The 26,383-nt window shown below is 37.6% G+C and overlaps 1 protein-coding gene across 1 annotated transcript in view; it reads right to left on the bottom strand.

Moving 5' to 3' along the window:
* Nucleotides 1-26,383, bottom strand: part of LOC129769504 (frizzled) — an 86,077-nt gene that overhangs the window by 19,855 nt on the left and 39,839 nt on the right. Inside the window, exons 2-3 of the mRNA XM_055771823.1 lie at nucleotides 7,851-7,970; nucleotides 6,643-6,837 (exon numbers count right to left, since the gene is read on the bottom strand). Coding sequence (XP_055627798.1) covers nucleotides 6,643-6,837; nucleotides 7,851-7,970 — 315 coding nt within the window. The remainder of the gene's footprint in view (nucleotides 1-6,642; nucleotides 6,838-7,850; nucleotides 7,971-26,383) is intronic.

Genomic DNA, 26,383 nt, shown 5'->3' with positions numbered 1-26,383 from the left:
GAAACAGAACAATGTTGAAAATACTCACGATTTCATGATGATTTGAGCCTAATTTCTCATTAAATTTTGCAACGGTTTGTTTTTTAACAATTTCGAATTTCGGTTTCTTTTTAAATTTTGAGTTTCTTCAACTTTTTTTCGAAACATCTTAATTTAAAAACTATAAGATCTACAAAAAGTTGGTCAGGGAATGAAATGTAGGAAATTACTTAGGTTTTCATTAAAAATTTATTAAAGAATTTTTTTTGGAAATCATATACATCAGCAAGCCGTGGAATAAAGGTGACGTATAATTTTCATTGTCATTTTGTTTTGAAGATCTTTGTCATTTTGTTTTAAAGTTTGTTTCCGGAAGAAATATTGAAGAAATTGGAGCCAATTGCTAAGCGAGTGGAATTCCCTGAAGGAGATATTTGAATGAAAACATTTTGTAGCGTTTTTCAGTGTGTGAAGCTTTCCGCTGCATTGAATCTTAGAACAGAATTTCTGAAGATCTCTTGCTACTGGATAATATAAAACAGCTATGTTTTTGTGTTGTGTTATTTTATTATTTAATTTTATATATATATATATATATATATATATATATATTTTTTTTTTCTTTATATACAAATATAATTGTGAAGTTCGTCCTTCAAAGAAAAAGAAAAATCAATTACAGTTAAATTCGACACCCATACTAACAAACAATTCGACAAAACCTACAAATGATCCTGTTTCACTCAGTTCTGTTCAAAATCCAATGAACTCTCCTCAACATCCAAACATTGAGAATGTACCTTCCAAGAATCTTTCTCGAATTCGACAATACCCGAACGTTTCGGAATCATCGAATAAACGTTGGGTGGTATTCTTCCGTCCCAAAGGGAAACCTTTAAGAGTGACCCAAATTTGTAAAGACCTGAAGTCTCAGAACTCAAGTGTTTTGGAAAATTACAAAAGTGAATAAAGACGTGTTGTGCTCTCGGATTGCAAAGACGCTAACGCGGTTGTTAATAATTCTTTGTTCACTGATGAATATCGAGTGTATATTCCGGCACACATTGTTGAAATCGATGGTGTGGTTTCGGAAAAATCTCTCCAACTAGCAGATTTCGATAAAGCAGAGGGTATTTTTCATGATGTAAAACTTCCTCATGTGAAAATTTTGGAAGTTCGATTCCTGAATTCATTTATAATTGATGGCAACGAGAAGACATATTTTCTATCTGGTTCTTTTAAAATCTCCTTTGAGGGCACAGCTCTTCCAAATTATGTGCTCATTGATAAGGCTCGTCTTCCTGTTCGATTATTTACTCCCAAAATAATGACATGCACTAATTACAAACAATTAGGTCACACTAAAACCTTCTGTTGCAATAAAATTAAATGTTCTAAATGTGGAGTCGACCATGATGAAAGCATTTGCAATAAGGATACTGATAAATGCATTCTTTGTGGAGGTGTTCCTCACACAGTTAAGGACTGTCCAAAATACAAATCCCGTTCAATATAACTTAAACAGTCACTTGAGGATCGTTCTAAACGATCCTTTGCTGATATACTCAAGGCAGCTTCACCTCAGGTATCCGAGGTTTCAGAAAATCGTTTCTCTGTTTTATCAGAGGATGATGAATCAGATACTACTTATGATCCAATAATCGCGGAAAGAGCCAGGAAGAGAAAAAATACTTCCTCCTCCAAGCCTGCTAAAAAAAGGATTATCATCTAGTCAACCAGAAGCTTCTTCTCATTTTTCTGCTCCTTCCAACAGTAACCCTCCTGATTGGGAATCCTCTAACTATGACGTTCATTTCCCTGAATTGTCAAGTCATTCCAGATTTGCTTCTCAATCGGTTCCTGAGCCCCAGGCCCCATTTCCAGGAGGTATTTCCATTTCTTCAATTGTTGGATGGATCTTTGATATTTTCGGAATTTCAGATTCATTGAAATGACTCATTTCTGCTTGGCTTCCTACTATCAGTCAGTTAGCTAAGCAAATGGTTTCAAAGTGGCCCATCCTCTCCTTCATTAATTTCGATGCCTAATTTGTTGAATGAGTCAGAGAAATCCACTATTTTACAGTGGAATTGTAAAAGTCTTCTACCAAAACTTGACTCTTTCAAGCAAATGCTCCTTTCTTTGAATTGTGATGTATTTGCTCTATCTGAAACATGGCTTCGTTCGGACAATGTGTTAAATATCCATGATTTCAATATTATTCGTTTGGACCGTGATGATCCCTATGGAGGAGTTCTCATAGGTATTAGAAAATGCTATACATTTTATAGGATTCCCCTGCCTTTAGTCACAGGAATTGAGATTCTTGCGTGTCAGGCACGTATCAAGGGTAGAGATTTGTGCATTGCTTCTATTTATATTCCACCAAGTACAATGCTCAATTATCGAAATCTTGTGAATATAATTGAACTTCTACCGCAACCTCATCTTATTTTGGGAGACTTCAACTCACATCGCATTGGATGGGGTGAGTCTTTTGACGATCGCAAAGCTAATTCTATTTGAGGGGCTTAGAATGCAAGAGGTGTATGTGACTTGATCGATTTCTCTTCATCAACTTTTCATTTAGTTAATAACTCAACTGCAAAAATGTTCCAATTTAAGTTTGCTATAGAATCCGATAGATGAGGTTCTGACCTACCTTCCACATTGTGAAAAACAGTTGGGAATGTATTTGCTGCGAAGTTATGACCAAAAGAGAGAGTCGATGTAGAGAAATCGATCAAATCACTTACACCCCTTTCATTCTAAGCCCCTCATTTATGATCTATGCGACGAATTCAACATGACAGTTTTGAATACAGGTGATATAACAAGAATTGCTCCATCAGGCTGCGCAAGTCGCTTAGATTTATCCCTTTGTTCTTCCTCTATTTTTAGATTGTTATTGGAAGGTTATCCAAGATCCACATGGAAGTGATCATTTGCTGATCACCGTTTTTATTTCAAATCTATCTGAATCGTCTGGAACTATAAATTTTCAGCAGGATTTATCAAAAAACATTGATTGGAAGAGATATTCTTCAATTATTTCAGAATCAGTGGCATTAGTTCACGAGTTACCCCCGGCAGAAGAATATAGTTTTCTAGCTGGATTAATTCATGACAGTGCTATTGATGCTCAGACGAAACGTTTTCCATGGTATTCGTTTCGCAGACGTCCTCCTAATATGTGGTGGGATTAAGATTGTACAGATCTTTATAAAGAAAAATTGAATGCGTTCAACGATTGGCGTAAATCGGGAGAAATTCATCTCATTCGAATGAACAAGTTGAATATTCTGAAAGGTGGATCTTTGACTTTGCCAAGAAGATATGTCAAGACTCAGCACCCGCTTCTCCTCCCTTCTTGGAGACATCTGATGATGTTGCGCCTCCGTTAAGTATGTCTGAATTTTCGCTTGCACTTTTGTCATGTAACAATTCGGCTCCGGGTTCAGATAGGATCAAATTCAACTTATTGAAAAACCTTCCATATAATGCGAAACGTTTGTTAAAATTGTTCAATGTTTTTCTTGAGCAGAACGTTGTTCCGCATGAGTGGCGACAGATTAGAGTTATAGCTATTCTGAAACCTGGTAAACCTGCGTCTGATTATAATTCTTATAGACCAATAGAAATGCTCTCTTGCATTCGCAAATTATTAGAGAAAATGATTCTATGTCACTTGGACAGCTGGATAGAATCCAACAACCTTCTCTCACCTTCGCAGTTCGGGTTTCGTAGAGGCAAAGGAACTAATGATTGTCTTGCTCTGCTTTCATCAGAGGTTGACATCGCCTTGTGTAGAAAGCAACAAATCACATCAGTGTTCCTAGATATCAAGGTTGCGTTCGATTCAGTTTCCATTGAGGTTCTTTTTGAAAACTTCATCTAAATGGGTTTTCTCCAAAATTAAATAGTTTTCTTTTTAACCTAATGCGTGAAAAACATATCAGTTTTTCCCATGGTTCTTCGTCAGTTTTACGGATTAGCTACATGGGTCTCCCTCAAGGCTCATGTCTTAGTCCAATCCTTTACAACTTTTATGTAAATGGCATTGATGTTTATTTATCAGGTAACTGTACTTTGAGTATGCAGATGCTTGTGTTGTGTCGGTAATGGGCAGAGACAGTATTGAGCTGTATAATCCTTTGCAATTATTATCAAGATAGTATATTGGGCTTGTAAATTGGGTATTGAGTTTTCTACTTAAAATTCAGAGATGGTTGTGTTTTCAAAGAAACACCATCCTGCACAACTGCAACTTAAACTTTTGGGTAGAACAATTAAGCACTCATTGTCCTTCAAGTATTTAGGAATTGTGTTTGACTCCAGAGGCACATGTGGTAAACACATAGGCTACATGAAACGAAAATGTCAGAAACGAATAAATTTTCTCCTATCTATAACAGGGACTTGGTGGGGGGCCCATTCTGACGATTTCATTAGGTTGTATAAAACAACCGTTCTATCTGTTATGGAGTATAGAAATTTTTGCTTCAGATCCGCTGCCCGTACTCATATTCTGCAACTGGAAAGAATTCAATATCGCTGTTTGCATATTGCTCTAGGATGTATGCTGTCAACACATACAATGAAAAAAAATTTAGAAATTTTAGCTGGTATCCTTCCTCTTTCTGTGCGCTTTTTTGAGTTATCATTCCGTTTTTTGATACGTTGTGAAGCACTCAATCCGATAGTGATAGCAAACTTTGAACAAATGCTAACCTAAGGCTCTCAATCTAAGCGAATGTTGCTTTATCATGAATTTCTGACTCTGGAAAGTCCATCTGCTTTATCTGGTTTTCAGTCCATTCCATCAATTATTCTATTAATTTTGACTTTTCAATGAAAGTTAATGTGAGTGGTATGTCAGGTGATCTCCGCCAAATAGTTATGCCTGCAATGTTCTTGTCAAGATATAAACATATTGACTCAACCAAAATATTTTTTACTGATGGATCTACTCTTAATGGTTTTACAGGCTTTGGGGTATTTAATATTACCTTCTCCACCTTCCGTCAGCTTAGTTCACCCTGTTCGGTGTTGGTTGCGGAATTGGCTGCGATATACATTGCTTCACAACATATTCAATCCTTGTCACCCGAACATTTTTACATTTTTTCTGACAGTATCAGCTCTTGGCCCTTCGTTCGGTAAGGTCTAGATATTCTTCGAATTTATTGTCTGGAATCCAACAGCTTTTAAGTGTTTTGATGAGTAGATCATTTGATATCACTTTTGTATGGATTCCCTCTCATTGTTCGATACCAGGAAATGAAAAAGCAGATTTTCTTGCTTAAAAGGGCGCTTTTACTTTCGATGAATATCTTCATTTTCCTCGTGAACGTGCACTTAAATCTTAGCAGACAAGTTGGAATGGCAGTGATGAAGGTCGATGGCTGTATTCTATCATTCCTAAAGTTTCCGTCAAATCATGGTTCAAAGGATATAATTATTCTCGTGATTTCATACGGGTAGTGTGCAGACTTATGTCTAATCATATTTCCTCGAATGCACATCTTTTCCGAATTAATATTAGTGATAGTAACCTATGTATTTGTGGTATAGGTTATCACGATATTGATCACATAGTGTGGTATCGCTCTGAATTCCAAAATAACGGGTTATCTTTAATAGAAAATTTTCGCAAAAAGGCAATGACTCCCAATGTTTCGATCCGCGACGTTCTGGCTCGTAATCTCGATGCTATTTCGTTGATATATTATTTCCTCAAGTCCGTACACTTTCTAGTATGAGTATGTGTGTGTTTTTTCTGTTATTTTTAATTATCGTTTACATCTCCAACTTTTTTTTTGTTTTTTGTTATGAATAATTTTATTATTTACCTATAATCTATGGTTTTCATTTTTCTTCAGTTATTTCCCTCAGAACTTAAAAATACTCAGATGCACGTAATCGCACGCAATCTTCAAGGAGGTGGTTATCTCTATCGAAAAATCCGCAAAAAGAAGCCTTAAATATTATTTTATTATGATTTGTTATATAGTTATTTATATTGTACCATTTCTTGAAAAAACTATAGGGTATTTATGCCTTTTTGAGAAAGAACATCTGCATAGTTATACTCACAGAGGCTTTTCCCTATTCATAAACACGGCTCATTGATGCTTAACGATGCTGAGCCAGTTGAAAATAAATTAAATAAAAAAAAATTTCATTGCAAAAAAAAATTGAACATTAAAATTCATTTTTCTCGAAAAAATATACTTTTAAAATTCTGAAAAAAATTATATAAATAGCCCTTAAAATTTCCAACAAGTTTTCCATACATCGGACGAAGGGCACATTTATATGGAAAAATGTAACTATTCGTTACATTTTTATGTATAAATTATCGCAATTTGCATGATCTGCTAACTTTTCTCTATTTAAAAAAACACAAAAATGTTACGAGCAAAAAATTATTTTTTTCAGGAGTCTCCTTACAAAAATTCTACGAAAAGCAGGATGAGCCCTGACAAAATTAATTAGCCAACGATAAAAAACATGTAGTTTTCTCGAACCAAAATGTGATTTCTCCAGCTCTCGTGAAATATGTAGTAGATCGTTTTACAGGAAACATAATATCCATACTTTATGAGCCGCGTAAGCTCCATGAATTATGCTAGAAACATGACACATAAAAACTAATCTTACCTGCGTGATGGTCGACAGCATCTGCATCCGGCCCAGTTTAATGTGCGGCTGAAACGCTTCCCGGCACGCTACCGAATCGCCGGCACCGAGGCCCGCCACGTAGGCACAGCCCACGATCAGATAGCAGATCGCTAGGAACACGATCGGCCGCTCCGGATAGCGAAAGCGCGAGGAGTCGATCAGAAAGGTGAGCACCTGAGGAGGATGTGGAGAGAGAGACAAAAAGGCAAATTTATAAAACTTCATCGCGAATCGTATATCGGGAGCGTCAGGGGGAAGCAAACGGCTGGATTTAATTTCTGTCCATCAATCAGACTCATTTCAATGCAAACTCTCCGGTGTTCGCTCTGTTTGTCTCAGGCTGCTTTCTAAACGACGGGAATCGATCGTAAACTGACCCACAGTCTGCGGTTTATTTTTTTTGTTTTGTTTCAAGCTTAGCCAGCAAACAAATGGAGTGATTCATATCTCGGGCGAAGTGCTTTCCATTTACCGCTATTGGCGGCAGCCTGCGCGGTTCGAGCTTGATGCAAATTGGAACAAAATATGTGATGCGAGATTCGCTGATTTCAGGCAAAACGTACAAATAAGGTCCACACGATCTGCAGCTGAAAGCTGAAACTTTTCGAGTCAAGTCAGTGCATGGCAATAAATTCCGGACCGCACCGCCGTCATCGAGAGGCTTAATGAACTTTTATATATTCAACAGCGGATATCATCGGCCGGCCAGAACAAGACCTCCAGCATAACCCGCCATCATCGCCACCGGAGGGGATACGAGGAAGAAAGTGGCCTGTGGCCGAGAGTTGTTGACTCCGAGGCGTTCGCAAGCAAGAAGCTACAACAACTGCTCTGCTCTGTTTTCGCGCGACGCTTCGTTTCACCGTGGCCACGTTTTGCATCCATTCGACACGGGGGAGAACCAAACGATCCCAGCGATCTGACGGAAAACCAGTCGGGACTATGTCGCCCCTGTAAGCTACCACTAGCCACAAGGGGATCTTGTTTGTCCCGCCGACGATTATACCGTTTCAGAGTGAAAAATCACAGCACTTAATCAAGTCGCGTTGCGAGCGCATTGCTGACCATCATCAGAACACAATCGATGCCCCGATGAGATTCCGCTATGATGATTGAGCATTGCCAATCAGAACGCACTGCGCGATGTATCGGGCAAGGATGTAGAACTTTAGCGAAGAATTACTCACCGTGAAGAGGCAGCTTGCCACGCATACGGCTGCCCACGAGCCGACCCAATACTTGAGCACGGTTCGTTCACTCTCCGAGAAGAACATCGAGTTGCAGGGTGCACCACAGTCTTTCGTAACCTAGACGGGGGAGAAGAAAAAGAGCAGCAAAGTTAGTCAAGCAAGACACATCTGAATACAAGAAGCAGGAAACATGGCACTGGAAAAGGGTGTTTTTAATTATGGTAAAGTCCCAACGATCGAAACAAACAACGCGCTGCGCATCTGTTGTGTGCGTCCCGCTTTGCAAACAAAACATACGGTGAAACAGAAAACCATTTTCTGAAACTCAATATTAGAGCATGTGTTCAGAAGACGGGATCGATTTAGTCAAGTCAATTTCACGCCTGCGTGGCAAAAAAATCTTAATTGCATAAGGCGATAGCTAGGAAAGAAACCTTCCCAGCTGAGTTGGAAACTAGAGTTGCGTCTGTAAGGGCCCATTGCAGAAAACTCATTTTTTTCGCTCTAGAAGCCGTGCACAGTTCATTAAAACCGCCATATCGGCACAGCCTTAGAGGTGCGCGCGTACCCAGTTGGTACAGGTTCTTCGAAAGGGCGTCGTCATCAATCATGCCCGGCCGTTATGTTGCCGCTGCCGTCGATTTGAGGCCCCTCCTTTGAGTGACAAATTCCATCCGTGACTTGGGAGCAAAAGAAATTAATTTCTTATTTTGGAAACACTGCGAGTGAGCTCAGTCTCTTTCGGTCTATACGAGAAGTGTGAGCTGAGCGGGAGAGCTCGCAAAGGTGAACATTGACAAGCCGTAAAGGTGGGTTGCGATATGGCACTGAGTTCTTTGGTCGTCGAAAAATAACTCTAATGTAGAAATGCATAAATAAGTTGAATTAATGATTTCAACGAATTAATTCACTGATAATTATTATAATAGATGGCAAAAGATTGATTAAGTAATATTTTCATTATACATTATAATTTAGTCACTCAAAAATGGCAATGATGTCAAAAATTTTTTGGTTTTGTTTTTGAATGTGTCTGTTGTACATGAATTAATTTTGATTTTGATTATGATTTTGTCACAGCTTCATTCACACATCTTACAAAGAATGTATGATATGTAAATTTGAAGAAAATTATTTGAATTTTAGTTTATGCCGGTCACTGTATGCTCTCGCTTCAAATTTGATATGATGCACCGCCAAGCACAATCGTTTCAATGTGGCTTCGACTTAATTTACTCACTGAACCCAGGACGAGGCGGGTAAGAAACCACTGATTATTACTACCCGGTCCGACCTTACGCCGCACCGCATTTATCAACGTCACCTGGTCTTGCAGTCAGAGCAGGTGAAGAGGTTTTCTGAATGCCCAGATAATCATATTTCAGTGATGAATATTACATCGTTTTTCGTGAACAATTATTTGACAATTCATTTGTTTCACGCCATCAGCTAATCCTTCACCAAATTCCGTTTAGGAATGGGTCCACATTGCTGCGGATGATTGCTGTTCATTTTCAGATTTGAAAAATGTTGAAAAAGCCTGTTGGGATTTTTTTACAAAAAAAAACTAAAAAAGTTTATTTGGCGGGAATCATTTGTATTTTATAGGATTTTGGGGATTGTGTCACAATTACCCAAAACCCACTCACCCGAATGTAACAAATACCCTGACTGACACTCACCAGAATGCGACATTTATCCGAATGCAACAATTACCCGAACGTAACAATTACCCGAATGCGACACTTACCCGAAAGTAAGATATATTCGAATAATACACAAATTTTATGATTAGGAAATATTTGTATATTTGTTTCTAAACAATGTTATATGAAGATCATATTTGTCTCGTACGTTCATTCCCATTCAAAAAGTATTTTTCGTGGCAAGTGTAATTTGAAAAATAGAAAAAAATTGTGGCGTTGAATACAATCTTTTTCCAAATAATGGAAAGCGAAAGAATGCAGTTTTATAACGTATTATGAAGCTTATCCATTCATATGGATGACGCAGCCCATTTACTTAAAAGAAAGCTGACAATTTTGGTACATACGTATTAAGGCACTGAAGTGCAAGTTTGATTATGAATTTATTTTTTCGCAATAAAATTTATTCTGAGATCAAAAGACATGACATGCATAATTAACCGGGCAAACGGCATACAAACCGGGCAATCGGTGGAACACAAGTTTGCTTGCGAGAGGCCGCCGCTTCCGACTGTGTGAGAAACCTGCGCTGCGGTTGTAAATACGTAAGTACCATTTTTTAAACGGTTTTATTTAGCTTGCCCTGTAATTTGTATGTTTGTATGTTTGTAACATGTTTGTCTGTAGCGCTATACCACATTTATATAAATTTGAACACCTTCCTGTTGACCGATTGATCTGAAATTTGGAACACACCTTTATCTCTGCACTCATTATAAAACTGCGTATTTAATGTTTTCAAAAATCCAAGATGGCCGCCACCACAAAAAGGCGGATTACATATTTTCTCAAAACCCCATCATTATGGGTATCAAATGAAAACGATTGACTAGTAGAACAGAGTTATTTATGAAAAACACAAATCCAAAATGGCCGCCACAAAATGGCGGATTACTTATTTTCTCAAAACCCCATCAATATGGGTATCGAAAAAGTGGAATGGTTTTATTGTAGAGAAGTATACTAATACTACAGAAAGCCGTTTGCTATCTTGAACAACAATAAGTTGAACTACAATATTCTACGAAAAACAGAGATTGAAGCGGTATATCAAGGATGGCCGCTTTGCTCTCACTTCCCCTACTTGTGATCGATCCAACGAAGAAAATGCATTACATTCTCGAAAAATATAATAACATTAGAGAACATTCAGGCTAGTTCCACAATTTTGCAATTTTTGAAGCTGATTATATCCACAGTACATCCAGATTTCAATTGAATCGAGTACTTTAGTACTTGTTGGCATGGTTCCAGATTATCAAGGATCTTTTCCTGATGGAAAAGTAAAAGTACAAAACACTGTAATCATTTGTGTGCCTCTAATCAGAAACAAAACTGATCTACCCATAGATAGATCTGGTTCACATTCAACCAGCGAAAGGTACAATTGGCGTGTTGTGTTGTAACGTGTTTCTCCGCTTTTGTGATGACTGCGAAGCGCTCGAAAACGATCTATTAATTACAGCATTCAGCGTAATCGTCCGTTTCGATCGGGCCATGAAACACGCCGTCCATCACCTTAACCGGTCCGGAAGCTGGTTCCGTTACACACGCTAGGTGAAACACGCCTGGCGGATATCCAGCCTTAAAAGCATTTCTCAGCTCGCACTGTTGTGGTGTTATGCTTTGTTGCGACTATTTGTTTGATCCGATCATTTCCCTAATGCGATTCAGTGGTATAGTTTAACAAAAGTGACCGTTAATTGTGGGGGAATTAGGCACATCGTTTGGCAGCCCCCGTCTCCGGTTGCGCATTGTGGTGGGAGTTTCGAAATGGGATCATGCCGCTCTTTTGATTCTTCAATCATTTTTTTCCAGTTCACCACCCCCTTCCGTAAAATGATATTAATCGAGCTTTGCCTCGTAGACCGAGGTATTTCCTACATATCATGACATCGGTATGATAACAAAGATGTCAATCTGGACAACAACAAAAATCTGTCCGAATGAAACGCCCGTAGCGAATTCCTGCCAAGTGTTATGCCTACCTTCGCAAAGGGTTCAGCCAAAGCCAGAAGAAACAGAAAAGAATGTTTCGCACCCTTCCGAGAATCCACCACATCCCAAACTGACCGTCGTCTGTTGAAGTAACAACTCATTTTACTTTTGTATGACAGCAGTTGGAGGTATGTTTGATAACGTTTCTTTGTCGGCAAATTCTCGACTGGAAAGAACTGTCCATCAAAATGTTCATGCTTTAAAGTTTTCATTTTTACCACTCTATTATACCGTTTTGCAATAGATACAGACTAAAAAGAAGCTTCTGCAAGTTCAAATATTAACCAACGGTGATATTAGTTGTTTTCTCTGAACCCATTGTGGGGGGAGTTTTGCAACATAGTAAAAAGCGAGTTTCACCCTATTTGCCTTTCCCAATTTTCGATTCCTTCTTGCTCTTCTACTGCAAATGTATATTCCACAAAACGGCCAACTAACTGATTGACTGACTGGTTCCATACAAAGCGGTGAACTAATTACCACAAAATCGTTTTTATTTTCCTGCGTCAGGTCAAAGAAGAAGGAAAAATGAAACAAAAAGCAGATATACCTTTTCAGTGTTGCGTTGCAAAACGGACAAACCTTTATCCGTGTGTTTATACAAATTGTGCCTTTTTATTTATCATGACGTAATGGTGTTTGCATTGTTAAATGGCATTTGTGTTTTTAATCGCAATGATTATTATGCATACAAGGAGAGTTAACCTTCGTTACTTAGTTTTCGCTACATTTATGGCCTGGGACATGCAGTATTGGCCACAGTATTTACAAACATTTATCCTCATAAGTTGACAAATATAAGTTGATATTTCATAAGCAAAAAGATAAATAAATGCAAACATTTAGTAAACAGTGTCAATCAAGTTTAATTGGATATCAGATTCAGTATTCATTCTCATTGATAATTATCAAGAATAAAAATTGAACTGATTTTTGTTCTAGGAAAAGAACAACTGCAACTTTGCATATTGTGCACGAAATATATATTTGGCCTACAGTTACAGTTATTTGGCCTACAGTTTTTCAATGCCTTGTATCTTCGAGCATAGCCATAAAGTTTTGGGGAATCGATGGCCAATTAGGTGAATTTGTACTAACAATTGATCCTTATTGCCGAAACCTCCACTATCAATTCTGCCGGTCTATTCATAGTTGTCCCATGTTACTTTTTGACTATTTTTACGGTGTTTTTATGCCTAATCTTCTGGAAAAATATTTAAAAAAAGTTATTGTTTGTTCCCAGCTTTAAAAAAAAACAACATCAAGCTCAATTGTCCCATGTTGATATTCTAAGCATAATTGTCCCGCCATGTATTTTTTTGTAGATCCATAATAAATAAATCGGCACAAGTACAAATATTTTATGCCACGCTTTCAGCAGGGCTAATGCAATCATTTTTGGTTTGGAAAACCGAACTAATTTTCAAAAAAAAAAAAAAAACTTAAAAATAACAGAACACGTGTACACCATGTTAGCGAATACCTAACAACAATTAGATTTATATTATGCAAAGGTGTTGCAGATCACTCCCTTCTTCATAAAACGATGTTATTACGCATAAGCTTTCGGATAAACACCAAAAAACTTATTGTTTGTTTCCAGTATTTCAAAATACAACATCAAGTTCAATTGTCCCATGTTGATATTCTAGACATGTCCCACCATGAATTTTTAAACTTATAATCAAGCTTGATTGATTTAAGTAAGTGGAACTTTTCACATTTCATTAGACAATAGTTTACTGCTCATAAAAAAAACCCGGTGTATTGCGAAATTTGAATGCTTAAACTTTGATTGCGTTTTTCTCAGTTGCTGATTTTGAAGCATGAAACAACTATGCGTAGAACGGCAGTATTGTGTGGTTAGCAATCTTCCATAAGCTCTCGATGAGGATGGTCCATTTTCGTGATTTAATTGTCATTGAACCACTTTTTGATCAACATAGAGGTGTGGTTTGTGTCATTATCTTGTTGGAAAAAAAATATTATCGACACGTACCACTCTACATAAGGAACATAACACATTTAAGTATGTTGTTATAAACGAAGCAGTCGAGTTGATTCGATTCTATTGCTTTGATATAAATTTATTGGATATATTTCAACGCATCTATCACAACTGAGGATATTTGATTTTTTAGATAAGAAATAATTTCAAGATGTCAAGCATTATCTAAACGTAATGAACCCCACTTTTAATTAGTCCCATTTGTATTCCTTAAGTTGTACCAATCAAAGGAAGCAACTAGAGTAACAGCGAAATATAATTTGAATGAATCAGTACCACTGTGAAAAGAAGCTATGTATCGTACATATAATTCTATCCGAGTGATATAAGGAAAATAAGACAACGCAGACAGCATATTAATTTATCAGTTCTTTTCAGAACTATTTTTCCAAAGGCGTCTCCGCTGTAAATTTGCAAGGGACAATAGTACTCGTGCATTCGTGCTAACATTGATGCAATTTTGTTCGATTTCATATCTATTTTCATGCCGTCTGTTGAGAGTGCTTTTGTATTATGCATCACACGCACACGTTGATGTTATTTACATGTATTGCCATAGGTAGATTGAAGTGGCTCAGAAATGTGGAATAATGGTGCTGGTGGAACAAAACATAATCACCTCATTCACGATTCATCAGTCATCCAACTAGCGATCGGATGAAAGCGATTTGTTGGGATTTTGTGTATGATTGAATCATCCGCATTTATTTTTCATTTTTCATATGGTGGTGGATAACTTCGGTTAACTTTGGAAAATCGTACGTCAAAAACGAAAAAAACACCTCTCTAATTTTTTGATATGTAATAAAATAAAAAAAAAATAATAATAAAAAACAAAACCACTATCTTGGAATCAGAGATGCCAAAAATTTTTTTGAAAAAGTTGGAAAAAAAATAAAAATTTTTGGAAAGGCTGCAAGAATTCATTTTTTTCCTCAATTGTATTTGTATTGGCATTAAAAAATAGAACATACAGTGACAGTGTTAGTATGTAGCATCGATAATTACGTATAAACGCCACCGGAGCGTAATTTTCATTATGAATATATGTTTTCGTAGTGAAACTTATTCTGAGACGAATGTTGGGACCGCCTCGGTTTCATATCCTCGCTAGATGGGAACTTCGCCTCCCATTACATTAACATCAGAATAAATTTTTTTGCGAAAAAATACATTCATGAAATTGCGCACCGGTGGCGTTAATACATAAGTACCGTAACATTTTAAATTTTCCCCATCCCGTTTGTGATCATACATTTTAACTTTATACTTTTGTTTTACATTTTGTGTTATTCTGAATAAACCTTAGTGTTCTTTATGCTTGTCTACAGAATTTTTGAAAGCTGGAATCCCGCGCACAGTTTTGTTCCTGTTCTATTTCATAGTTTTGTTTTGTTCAAATTGTAACAAAACAATCGTCCAACGGTTGCTGAGGAATGCAGAAATGTTGGAAGATTTTTTATCAAAAATTCTAAAAATTTTGCCCCAAAAAAAAAGAACCATCCATGCGTTTGTTCATAGAAGGAATTTTCAAACTATTTTTGATGAGAGACCCCTTTTTCCAGAATGAAGTGATACCACAGATTGCCAAATGTTTTCAAAGTTTTTATCTCTAGTTTTTTTTCTTATTCATGCAAAATACATACCTATTCAAAAAGTTTGCAGCTGGTGTAAACTTGATAGCGAATAAACTTGACATAATTTCCTCATCAAGAATCAGCAAAATAAAGAGACATAAAATTCAGTAAATATCAAGTGTGGTTTATAATTATTAATACAAATTACTGAAGTAGGTAATTAATTTTCGAAAAAAAAAATTAAAATCGCAAGTTAAACATAAAAAAACTTAAAATTCAGTGTGATGGATGAACCTGGTGAATTTCTATCAATCTAATATAATCTTTTGAATTAAATTAGTAGATGAGTGTATAATCATTCAAGCTTCAACGAATTTGAGAATGCAAATGAACATGCAACTTAAGTGCAAGCTTGTTATACAGTAAAATATCAGGAGCATGTTTGGATTTGAATTTGATCACGTTTTCTTTGGTTTCAATCGCGAATATGTGTTAAGTACAGAGCGAGTCAAAACATGGCTGAGGAACTTTTACGCTCAAACACATTATCTTTTACATTAATGGGGGTCGACTTTTAGACCTAGTTGATCCCTAAATATAGTTTTCGATATCTATCTATATATATAAAAATGGATTTCTGTCTGTCTGATTCTTATGGACTCGGAAATTACTGAACCGATCGACATGAAAATTGATATGTAGGAAGGTTTTCGTGATAGTTTGAGACCCCTCCCCCCTCTCTAAAGGGGGGCTGCCATACAAATGAAACACAAACTTCTACATTACTCGAGAATTAATCAAGCAAATACAACCAGATTAGGCATCTGGAGGTTTTAGGGTGCAATAAATGATTCTATGGTGGTTAGACACTCCACCCCCCTCTCTAAGGGAAAATAAAAATTGAAAAATGAAAATTGATGTGTAGGGGTTTTTGGGGCCGGGGAAGGTTTTCATGATAGTTTGAGACCCCTCCCCCTCTCTAAGGGGGGGCTGCCATACAAATGAAACACAAATTTCTACATTACTCGCGAATTAATCAAGCAAATGAAACGTAATTTGGCATGTGGATCTTTTAGGGGGCGATAAATGTTTCTATCGTGGTTAGACACTCCACTCCCTCTCTAAGGGGGGCTGCCATACAAATGAAACACAAATTTCTGCATTACTCGAGAATTAATCAAGCAAATGAAACGAAATTTGGCATGTGGAGGATTTAGGATGCAATACATGATTCTATGATGGTTAGATATTCCTCCCCCTCCCTTAGGGGAGGCTGCCATACAAATCGTCATAAAGTTTTTCGATGTGAGTGGAGCGGAGTAGAATTCTCACGTGCTCTCATATTATTTTGAGGATTAAAAAACATAAATATGCGGAAAAAAAAACTGAAAAAAACTATGAAAATTTCAAAAGCTGGAGATGTTTTGCCTTTGCCTGTTTCACTGGCTTGCTTGAAAAAAAAGTGGCAATATACAGGAAAACTGGAAGGTTGGCAACTCTGCTTGGAATGGCTACATCTATGAAACCAATTTTGCTTATCATATTTTTTTTTGCCGGGAGAGAGTTTGTGTGAATTTAGAAGTGGTTTTGTGCTCGATACTCGCAAATTCGTGCATAGTTTCAAAGTTAAAAGTGGCGTCAAAGAGCAGCGAATTGCAAGGTATATAGGCAAGGTATAGAGCTGTGTTCTTCGATTAAAACTGAAAGTGAAAAGTTGTTATGCTGCGGTTGCTATCGTCTTCGCTTGCCACATATTTGTCCGCAAAATCTTTGTCATCTGCACTTTTTCTTTCAAAAACCTGTACCATTAAAATACTTTTTGCAAAGAAAAAGCTGTTTCATTACCATAAAATGTAGTACTTATGCTTCAATTTACTGATCTGTTTGATGTTACCTATACATACTCTTGCTAGACTATTAGATCCTTCAAGTTGCGAGCTTGCCCACGAATACTTAGATTGCCTTCATCTTGTCGATACTGAGCCGATTCAGAGGCTTAGTATAATCAGAGAAAGCGCGACGGTTACCAAGGAAGGATTTTGAAAACGATGCTTCGAAGCGTCGAAAATTCCATTATTTCCTTGATACAAGTTATATTAGGAAGGTTCGAACTATTCAAATCGAATCTCCTTCTCATCTGCTTGACCAGTCCCACGTTTTATGAATTTAAAAAAAAATATTTATCTGTTTGCACAAAAATCTGTAATATGTACCGAAAAAGTTAAAAAATGTATTTTTCCAGATAAATCAGTACAAGTGGCAACAACCACACAACCGATACAAGATTTGCGTTCTTTAAGTAGATGGTTGAAGTATAAACAATTGAAGTTGAATATAAATAAAACTAAATTTATGGTAATCTCGCGAAATCGAATAAATGAAAACGTCTCTATTGTAATTGATGATGAGACCATTGATCGCGTTCGGGAGATTAAATATCTTGGCGTGATTATTGATGACAAACTCAAGTTCAATACTCACATTGACAATGTCATCAAGAAAATTGCCAAGAAGTATGGAATCTCATGCCGATTGAAAAACGATTTAACTATGTGCAGCAAAATACAGCTATACAAATCAATCATCTCTCCTCATTTAGACTTTTGTTCTTCCATATTATTTTTAGCCAATGATACACAAATATCGAGATTACAGCGTTTGCAGAATAAAATAATGCGGTTGATTCTAAAATGCAATAGATTCACTTCCTCATCTTTGATGCTGGACGCTCTAAACTGGTTATCCGTGAAGCAACGAATTATTTATTTAACTATGGTGTTCATTTTTAAAGTAGTTAACGGTTTGCTGCCTCGATATTTTTGTGATCGAGTTGAAAGAGGAAGTGATTTCCATAGATATAACACTAGAAACGTGAATTAATTAAGAACACCCAAAATTCCCAAAAGAACACCCAAAATTCGTTGTACTTCAAAGGAATAAATGTTTTCAACTTGATGCCAAGACATATTAAATGCGCGACAACACTTACAGAATTTAAGAGGCACTGTATTTCCCACGTGAAAGCTGTCTTTAATTAACAGTCGAACGATTTTTCTTATGACGAAGATATTTATTGACGAAGTTTTATACGAACGGATAATTAATGTGGACAATTTTTTGTAATTTGTTTTAACAGGTTTTTTAACGGATTATATTATGTAGCCTATATAAATTTTTTAAATTATCTTTTTTTTTTAATTTGTATTGATCTCTATTATGTCTGTCATGATCTGGTGATGATGGACTATTTTTATTTTTATTTTGTTGTTTTTTATAGTTGTATTAGTTAAAAAAAGTAAAATTAGTCTACAAAAGTTTGAGCGTCACGCGCGTGCAACAGATATAAAGGACAATTAATTGAAAGTTTTTTAAGTGCCGGTCTAGGAATTTTTCGTAAAGGAAATTTTCTCGATTTCTCTGAATGAGGATATTTATAGTCAATCCAAAACAAGGCTGGCGGTTGGACTTGTGCTCTGGTGGACCACTTGGCTGCAAGGGCCTCGTCGGGACCGTATCGGCTATGTGACGACATGACTAAGTATTGGCTTGTCTTTTGACATTGCAATTTTTTGAACTTATATCTGTGAATAAAATCAGTGCGTTTTTTTAATGTTTGCTAAACTGATTTCAATGTTGAGAAAAAATAAATAAATTATCTTTTAGATAACTCGTCTTGCTCAAACCTCTGTAAGGGAAGGAGGTGGGACCATCATCATCATCATCGTCATCATCATCAGTATAATTTGTGGATTATTTCTTTGGAAATAATGTTTTAGAAATGATTGGTGACGTTTGTTTCACGGAACGCTTAGAGCTCAACAATTTCTCGAAAGGTCACAGAAATGATTGCATCAATCGAATGAAGATATTCCTACGTACCTATTACAATAAGGAAAATCATATACCTCTTGGAAAAAATATTGATTTCGCACCTTTTCCGCACTGTTTACTCATCTTTCACATCATTCACGATTCAGGAGTCATCCGATCCAGCTAGCAACCAGTCGGTTACATCCAAAATGGCATTTATCAAGGTTGAAGGTTTACCCCAAATATTACCAATTGGCCTTTTTCAAGGCTACATTAATATTACAGAGGCGAATGAAATGAATAAATTAAAAACCTCTATAATTCAAGACTACACCATAATCAGCATCATAACATCCCCGTCGAATGAACGTGAAAATACAAAGCCTCAACAAAACAAACCAAAGAAGTGAGAAGGAATTGAGAAATTGTGTAGAAATAAAATAAAAACTCAACAGAATCCAACGAAAATCGAATCCAGCAACACCAACGCCAGTGCAAAAGTTATGATTGAACAACACCAATACCAATGGCAGCAATAACGGTTAATTTCATTACCTCCAAAATTTTCGAGTTTTTTCGGGTGAACTAATTTATTTTTCGAATAGATTATAAAAATTCGAACAAATGAAAATATTTTTAAAATTACGGTGAAGTACGCATTTCCGGTTATGCCCCTACATTAGTCATCTTTGGATTCTATGACATGTCAAAGTTTGTATACAAATGCGGTATTAACTCCTAGCTCGTTTCCAATTTCGTCTAACTTACGAGCCGAGTTTTAATGCAATAATGCTAGAAAGTCATCGTTGATTTTTGTGGCTATCCCGAGCGTAATTCGTCATCTAACATTAAAATCGTTACTTTTGAATCGTGTATACGAGGTCTGTTCAAGAAGTATCGCGACTTTCAAATTTATGCGGGTTCAAGCAAACCATTTGTCATGACAATGTCATGCGAAAACTGATAGAAACTGAGAGAGGTTGGCGTCGACATCATGCCTCATACCGTATGTTTCTATTCTGTTTTCGCATTTTCGCATGACATTGTCATGACAAATAGTTTGCTTGTGCGGGTTACGTATATTTGATTCTAGCTTTTTTGTGGCATTATGTTGGTACCCATGACTCTCACTTATGCTGACAAGTACGGCTATTATGAATGTTCAGGTCAATTTTGATAACTGCTCCTCTTACACGTGTTTTGGTTCATCTTCGATTTTTGCCTATTGCAAAAATGGATCAAAGAATCTGTATCGAATTTGGTGTGAAAAACGAAATTAAGTGCGCGAAAAAATTTCGAATGTTGATTGACTTCTGGTGAACCTACGAAAAGATGTAAACGACGCAAAGCGTGCCTGAAGCCCGAGCACGTCAACAACTGAAATCGAATTTAAGTAATCCGTGGGTATACAAAAATCGTGATACTTTTAGAACAGCTATAATAGATAGAGTGGTCCACAGTATCCAATTCCATTAAGCATTTTCATAGCCATAGCCGATTTTGCTTCAGCACTACGAAGGGATTTCTCTAGAGATAGGCAATAGGCAAAAATCGAAGATGAACCAAAACACGTGTAAGAAAAGCAGTTGTCAGAAATTAACTGAATATTCAAAATAGCCATACTTGTCAGTGAGACGAGAGACATGAGTACTAACATAAAGCCAAAAAAATGTAGAATCGAATATACGTAACCTGCATAAATTCGAAAGTCGCGATACTTTTTGAACAGTTCTTGTATATCTCTCTACATGCTTTGTGGAACTTGGATCTTCTCCAAGTTATCGATCAATCTCTGGAGCACTTTTTTTGAATCGGAGTTGTGTGAAAGCACTATTGACCCGTTCCATGAGGTTATGGCACCAGAGAACCAGATTTCAAATCTAGTTTTAGAAGAAAATTGAAAACGTTATTTGAATAAGCACTAGTTATATCATAATGTTTTTGTAACAAATTTAATTTTTATGCACCAGCCTTTGAGAGAGACGAGTTTAAAAAACTACATAATTATAATTAAAATATTTTAGGTTTTCACTATTTTTATGTTTCTTGAGATATCTCCGCACATGCTTAACCAAACTTCAAGGTCTATATACGTTTCATTTTGTAATTTATGAGAAACAAGCATTTGAAAAACAGATATTTTGAAGCGTTGTCACGTCACAAAAATAGAGCATTTTTTTAGTTTATCAAATGAACATAGGTTCAAACATTTTTATACTTGGGTTTCTCTGAGCAAACAATGAAGGTCAACAACCCACAAAATTTGGTTGAGATCGGTCCACAAATAGAGGAGTATCAACTGTCTCCGAAGTTGTTGTCACGTCACGTAAAGTATACAATCCATTCCAGTGTGACGTAACATTTTGACTTACTACAAACACTTCTTTTGCGTTTTCATGAATAAAGCACACAAAATTGAACGATGTTATAGTAAAATTGAGCAAATTTCCAACAATAATCATCAGTTGGAGAATATTTTATAGTTAGGTTGGCTTGTTGTCAGTCAAATACTTTTGTGACGTGGCAACACCTGACTTTTCGCTGTTTCGGACTGTTGAAAATTAATGATTAATTTAATTAATTACAGTTCCGTTTCAAAACATACAAATGATCTTTCTCCTACGTTTTATCAACAATATATGAAAGTAGATTCCTTAATATAATATATAATCTAATTCCAACTTCCGGTTTGCTGATGGTAGTATTGAATGCTAAAAAAGTAAACCCCATGCGATATGGGCTTACCAGCGGAAGTCGAATATCGTATTCCGATGCCATTTTGGAATCGATGATGGTGATTTCCGGTTCGTTAAAAACGGATATAAAAGACCAGGAATGGCATGAAATCCCACAATACGATCGTGTATGGTAATGTTGGCATATATCCATGAGTGCGCGAAGAGGAATAAAAAAAAGAATAATGTTTGATAGAGAGAGATAGAATTTAAGTGAGAGAATACTGTTTGATTGGAAAGAACTTAGCCTTAGAGCGACATGTTTGGAGTTATACAAAGAAAGTGCACATACAAATGCACACGCAAACATCAACGATCAACGATCAAAGTCATCTTCAACACGCAGGCATAAACGCCCTTACACAGGTATGTGCGCGGATACATACAAAGTTTCTGATAGCAAAATCAAATGCGTTCCCTCTGTAGTGAACGCCACTCGATGAATCAGGATTGTACTAGCCATTGATGGCAACGCCAGAATGAACGTGTTAAACAATCACGATATAAAAAACTGAAGTTCGGTTGAGGACCACCCCGACTTTTCCCAAATAAAGACATACCGTGTATTACAGGTAACAGGTAGATTCAATTTATATAGCTTACTAGCTGACCCGGCAAACTTCGTCCTGCCCAAAATTTGTTTATTGTCATTAATACTTTCAAACATTCACGTTTTCATACTATGAGCAAGTTCATGGGTCCAATCGCAGAACTGTTCATTGATTGATCTTCTAATCGACCCCGTTTAATTTTGTATGGCAACTCCCCATTAGAGAGACGGGTGGAGTGTCTAACCACCGTAAAAACATTTACTGCACCCTAATACCTCAAAATGCCGAATTTGGTTTCATTTGTTTGATTAATTCTCGAGTAATGCAGAAATTTGTGTTTCATTTGTATGGCGACCCACACCCCTCCCCCCCTAAGGAGGGGGTGGAGAGTCCAACCACCATATAAACATTTATTGCACCCTAAAACTTCCATGTGCCAAATTTCGTTTCTTTTGCTTGACTAATTCACGAGTAATGTAGAAATTTGTGTTTAATTTGTATGGCAGTCCCCCTTTAGAGAGGGGAAGGGGTCTCAAACTATCACGAAAACCTTCCCCGGCCCCTAAAACCCCTACATACAATTTTCATGTTGATCGGTTCAGTAGTTTCCGAGTCCATAAGAACTTCTGACTACCTAGCTCGTTCGCCATGGACAAAAACAGGTGGTAGTCACTTGGTGCAAGGTCCGGACTATACGGCGGATGCAAAAGAACCTCCCATCCGAGCTCCCGGAGCTTCTGGCGCGTCACCAAAGAAGTGTGTGGCCTGACGTTGTCCTGATGGAAGACAATGCGGACTCTGTTTATCAAAGATGGCCTCTTCTTTATGAGTGCTACCTTCAAGCGGTCCAGTTGTTGGCAGTACAGGTCCGAATTGAGCGTTTGGCCATAGGGAAGCAGCTCATAATAGACTATTCCTTGACAATCCCACCAAACACACAGCAGAACCTTCCTGGCCGTTGATGAGGGCTTGGCCACCGTCTGAGCCGCTTCAGCGGGCTTCGACCACGACCGTTTGCGCTTCACGTTGTCGTAAGTGACCCACTTTTCATCGCTAGTCACCATCCGCTTCAGAAACGGGTCGATTCTGTTGCGATTCAGCAGCGATTCACATGCGTCGATACGGTCAAAGATGTTTTTTTGCGTCAACGTGTGTGGCACCCATAAATCGAGCTTTGTGAATCCAAGCTTCTTCAAATGGTTAATAACGGTTTGATGACTTATCCCCAGCTCTTGGCCGATGCTACGGCAGCTACTATGCCGGTCTTTCTCGGCTAATTCAGCGATTTTGTCGCAATTTTCGACGACAGGCCTTCCGGAGCGTGGCGCATCTTCGACGACCTCTACACCAGAAAGAAAACGTTGAAACCATCGTTGTGCGGTGGAAATGGAAACTATATCGGGTCCACAAACTGCACAAATTTTATTGGCAGCTTGAGATGCATTTTTGCCTTTGTCATAGTAGTACTGTAAAATATGTCGGATTTTATCTTTATTTTGCTCCATATTTGCGACACTATAATTCACGAACGACTTAACCAAACAAAACACTGTCAAGGACTATATTAAAAATACCTTTCCAACAAGCTATAGTATGACTCGATACAATGAATACAACTAGAACTACGCGCTTACAACGACACCTCGCGGAAATACCGCAGGACTTTTTTGACAGAATAATATATAGATATACATAGTCAATTTTTTCGAATTTTTCTAATCATCTCAAATATTTTTCAAAGTAATCTATCATTGTAATTTGGGTGAAGATAAACTCGCAAAATATATGAGATTGAACTGATTTTCGAATCCAACTCTCCCTGATTCAAGCTTCATTGTGTTTGAAGTACACTCTACTTAAGAGCAACATACACAGCATCTCATGCAAACATCCATCATTTTTCTCCACAGTCCATTAGGATAAACGCCTTTCAGTTCGATGTTTGCAGCGCATTGAATTATGAATAACTGCCCCCATCGACCGGACAATTCATTATACCGACAATTTCATCTATGTTGATAACTCAATCGGACCACAAATTTCAACACCCCTCACCCGGAGAGCCCTCATTTGAATAGCGTACCGACCGAACATGGAATCTCCGGACGTGCAGAACTATCCATTAGTGGAACTTTTCCGACTGAGTCTGGGTTCGACTCGGCAGCAGCTCCTCTAATGGTACATTGGTACCAGTGCAATAATTTATTCAAACATGCAAATAAATCATATCTGGTAGAGCAAAGCTCTGTTTCCAAACTAACAGGCCTCCCAACAGAAGTCATACATTTTATGGCTCGACAATTGTGTTCCCAACTCTGTGTGCGTGTGTGTGTGCCGACCGCTCGTTTGTCCAATTTGTTAAAAAGGGCTTTGATTATAGTTATTGTGTCCTCTCATAGGAGATTGTATCGAGGGGTTGTTGCATGTTTACGATATTTAAGCCAGCTAACATGATAAGTTGAGCATTGAAGATGGCGGTTGGAATATCCGTAGATTCTCTTAGATTTCTTTACATATTCCTCGTTTCTGACGACCTTAGGAAGAAAGAAAATCTGGTCTACCTTATAAAAGAGCAAATCAACACAACATTCAAGTTTGATTGTTTTCAACCTATCAAACACAAACGGTCGAATTGCAGGGATTGCATAACCGACCTATTTCCAACCTACAATCAATCTTCTTTTGTTCGTGGTAATAGATCCAATTAATAACAACCTTTAGCGAAACCATTCGACAAACAAGCTCGATGCGATGCCACACTGCTGTACTAATATTCCATAATTTGTGGAGCACTTTGCATGCGTAGCATTTTTGGTTGAATAACCTCGTCTAGTGAAAGGTAAATAGTTGATCTACTTTGTCTGAGTAGGATCATCTCGTCAATTGAAAAACGAGCTATAAGCAATTATCCAATAACAAATTAAACCACTTACATGTCATCAATAAATTTCGTCGTTCCTGGTTCCTAGCAGTACCACCAGCAGCAGACGAATAATTTTTATGACAGGTGATAAAAAATGGTCGCTTTTCATCGGGCGGATGCCAAACGAGATTGCAAACGCACCCCGTAATCAGGCATTCATCGCACGTCCACATCCCGCACTAATGGCCACTCATTATCGTAAAACTAATATTTAATGATTTCCAATATGCAGTTGCATCCTCGAGCTGTGGCGAAACCACGCCGGTGACAGCCCCGGCGAAGGTGTGAATATGCTGGTTTTACTGTCAGGGCGGACAACAACGGCGGGCAAATTACCGATCGACGGTCTAATCTATTAACCGATCGGTCCTGAGTAAGACACCACTCATTAACATGTGGTTGACAGCTGCCGAGCTGCGGTGAGCTTATTTTATAATTATCTTGAACCCTTTACGCACGCTGCGCTGCTGCTCAAAACCCATTCCACCCACCGCAGCAGCAGCAAACACACTAATCTCTCACGTGTGCATGCACAAACTGCGCAATACAATTTCACCGCAGCTCCAATTTGCCTCGCGCTAATTAGCATAGTCACGCTGCTGCATATTTATGCACTGATATCTGTAGTTTGGACACCGGTGCGTGCGGAGCGGGCGGTTCGGAACGAAATTAATTGAATATTAACGTCAAAACCGTACACATTGTGGCTAGTTGATCACACAAGAGGAAGACACTCTTACTCCTCTCATACAGGTGGAATGAGTTACGGGGGCACTGCGAGAAATCAAGGGCGGCGCGTAACCAAGTGAGCTACCTGTTCAAATATGAGTGTTCTATCGTTTCTATCGGCTTCGTTCAGCAGAAAACTTTGAACCTCAAATTTCATTTTCACGCAAGACGTCGCATTAGTAGTAGTGATCGCTTCAGACACAGCTGACTGCGTTTGCCCTTTTGCCCTTGAAGATGCCGAAAAGTGTTTCAATGCCAGCGGGTTCAGATGAAAGATTTGAACCTGGTAGTCATTACTGTTTATTTCGTAGTTTTGTGTTGTTGCGTGCGGGTTGTGTGGTGCAGTCATTCTTCACGGTGGAGAAGTTTCACTCAAACAGAAAAAATATAGACATTCAGGATAAAATGAAAATCACAAATAAGTTAAGTTCGATAATTTCTCATCCAAGCTTCAAATGTGATTTTTTTTTATTTCGAGATTGTCTACCTGTCG

This window comes from Toxorhynchites rutilus, chromosome 2, assembly GCF_029784135.1.
Source record: "Toxorhynchites rutilus septentrionalis strain SRP chromosome 2, ASM2978413v1, whole genome shotgun sequence".
Taxonomy (NCBI): domain Eukaryota; kingdom Metazoa; phylum Arthropoda; class Insecta; order Diptera; family Culicidae; genus Toxorhynchites; species Toxorhynchites rutilus.
The sequence above is the reverse complement of the archived record's forward strand: the minus strand, read 5'-3'. Positions and strand labels throughout refer to the sequence as shown.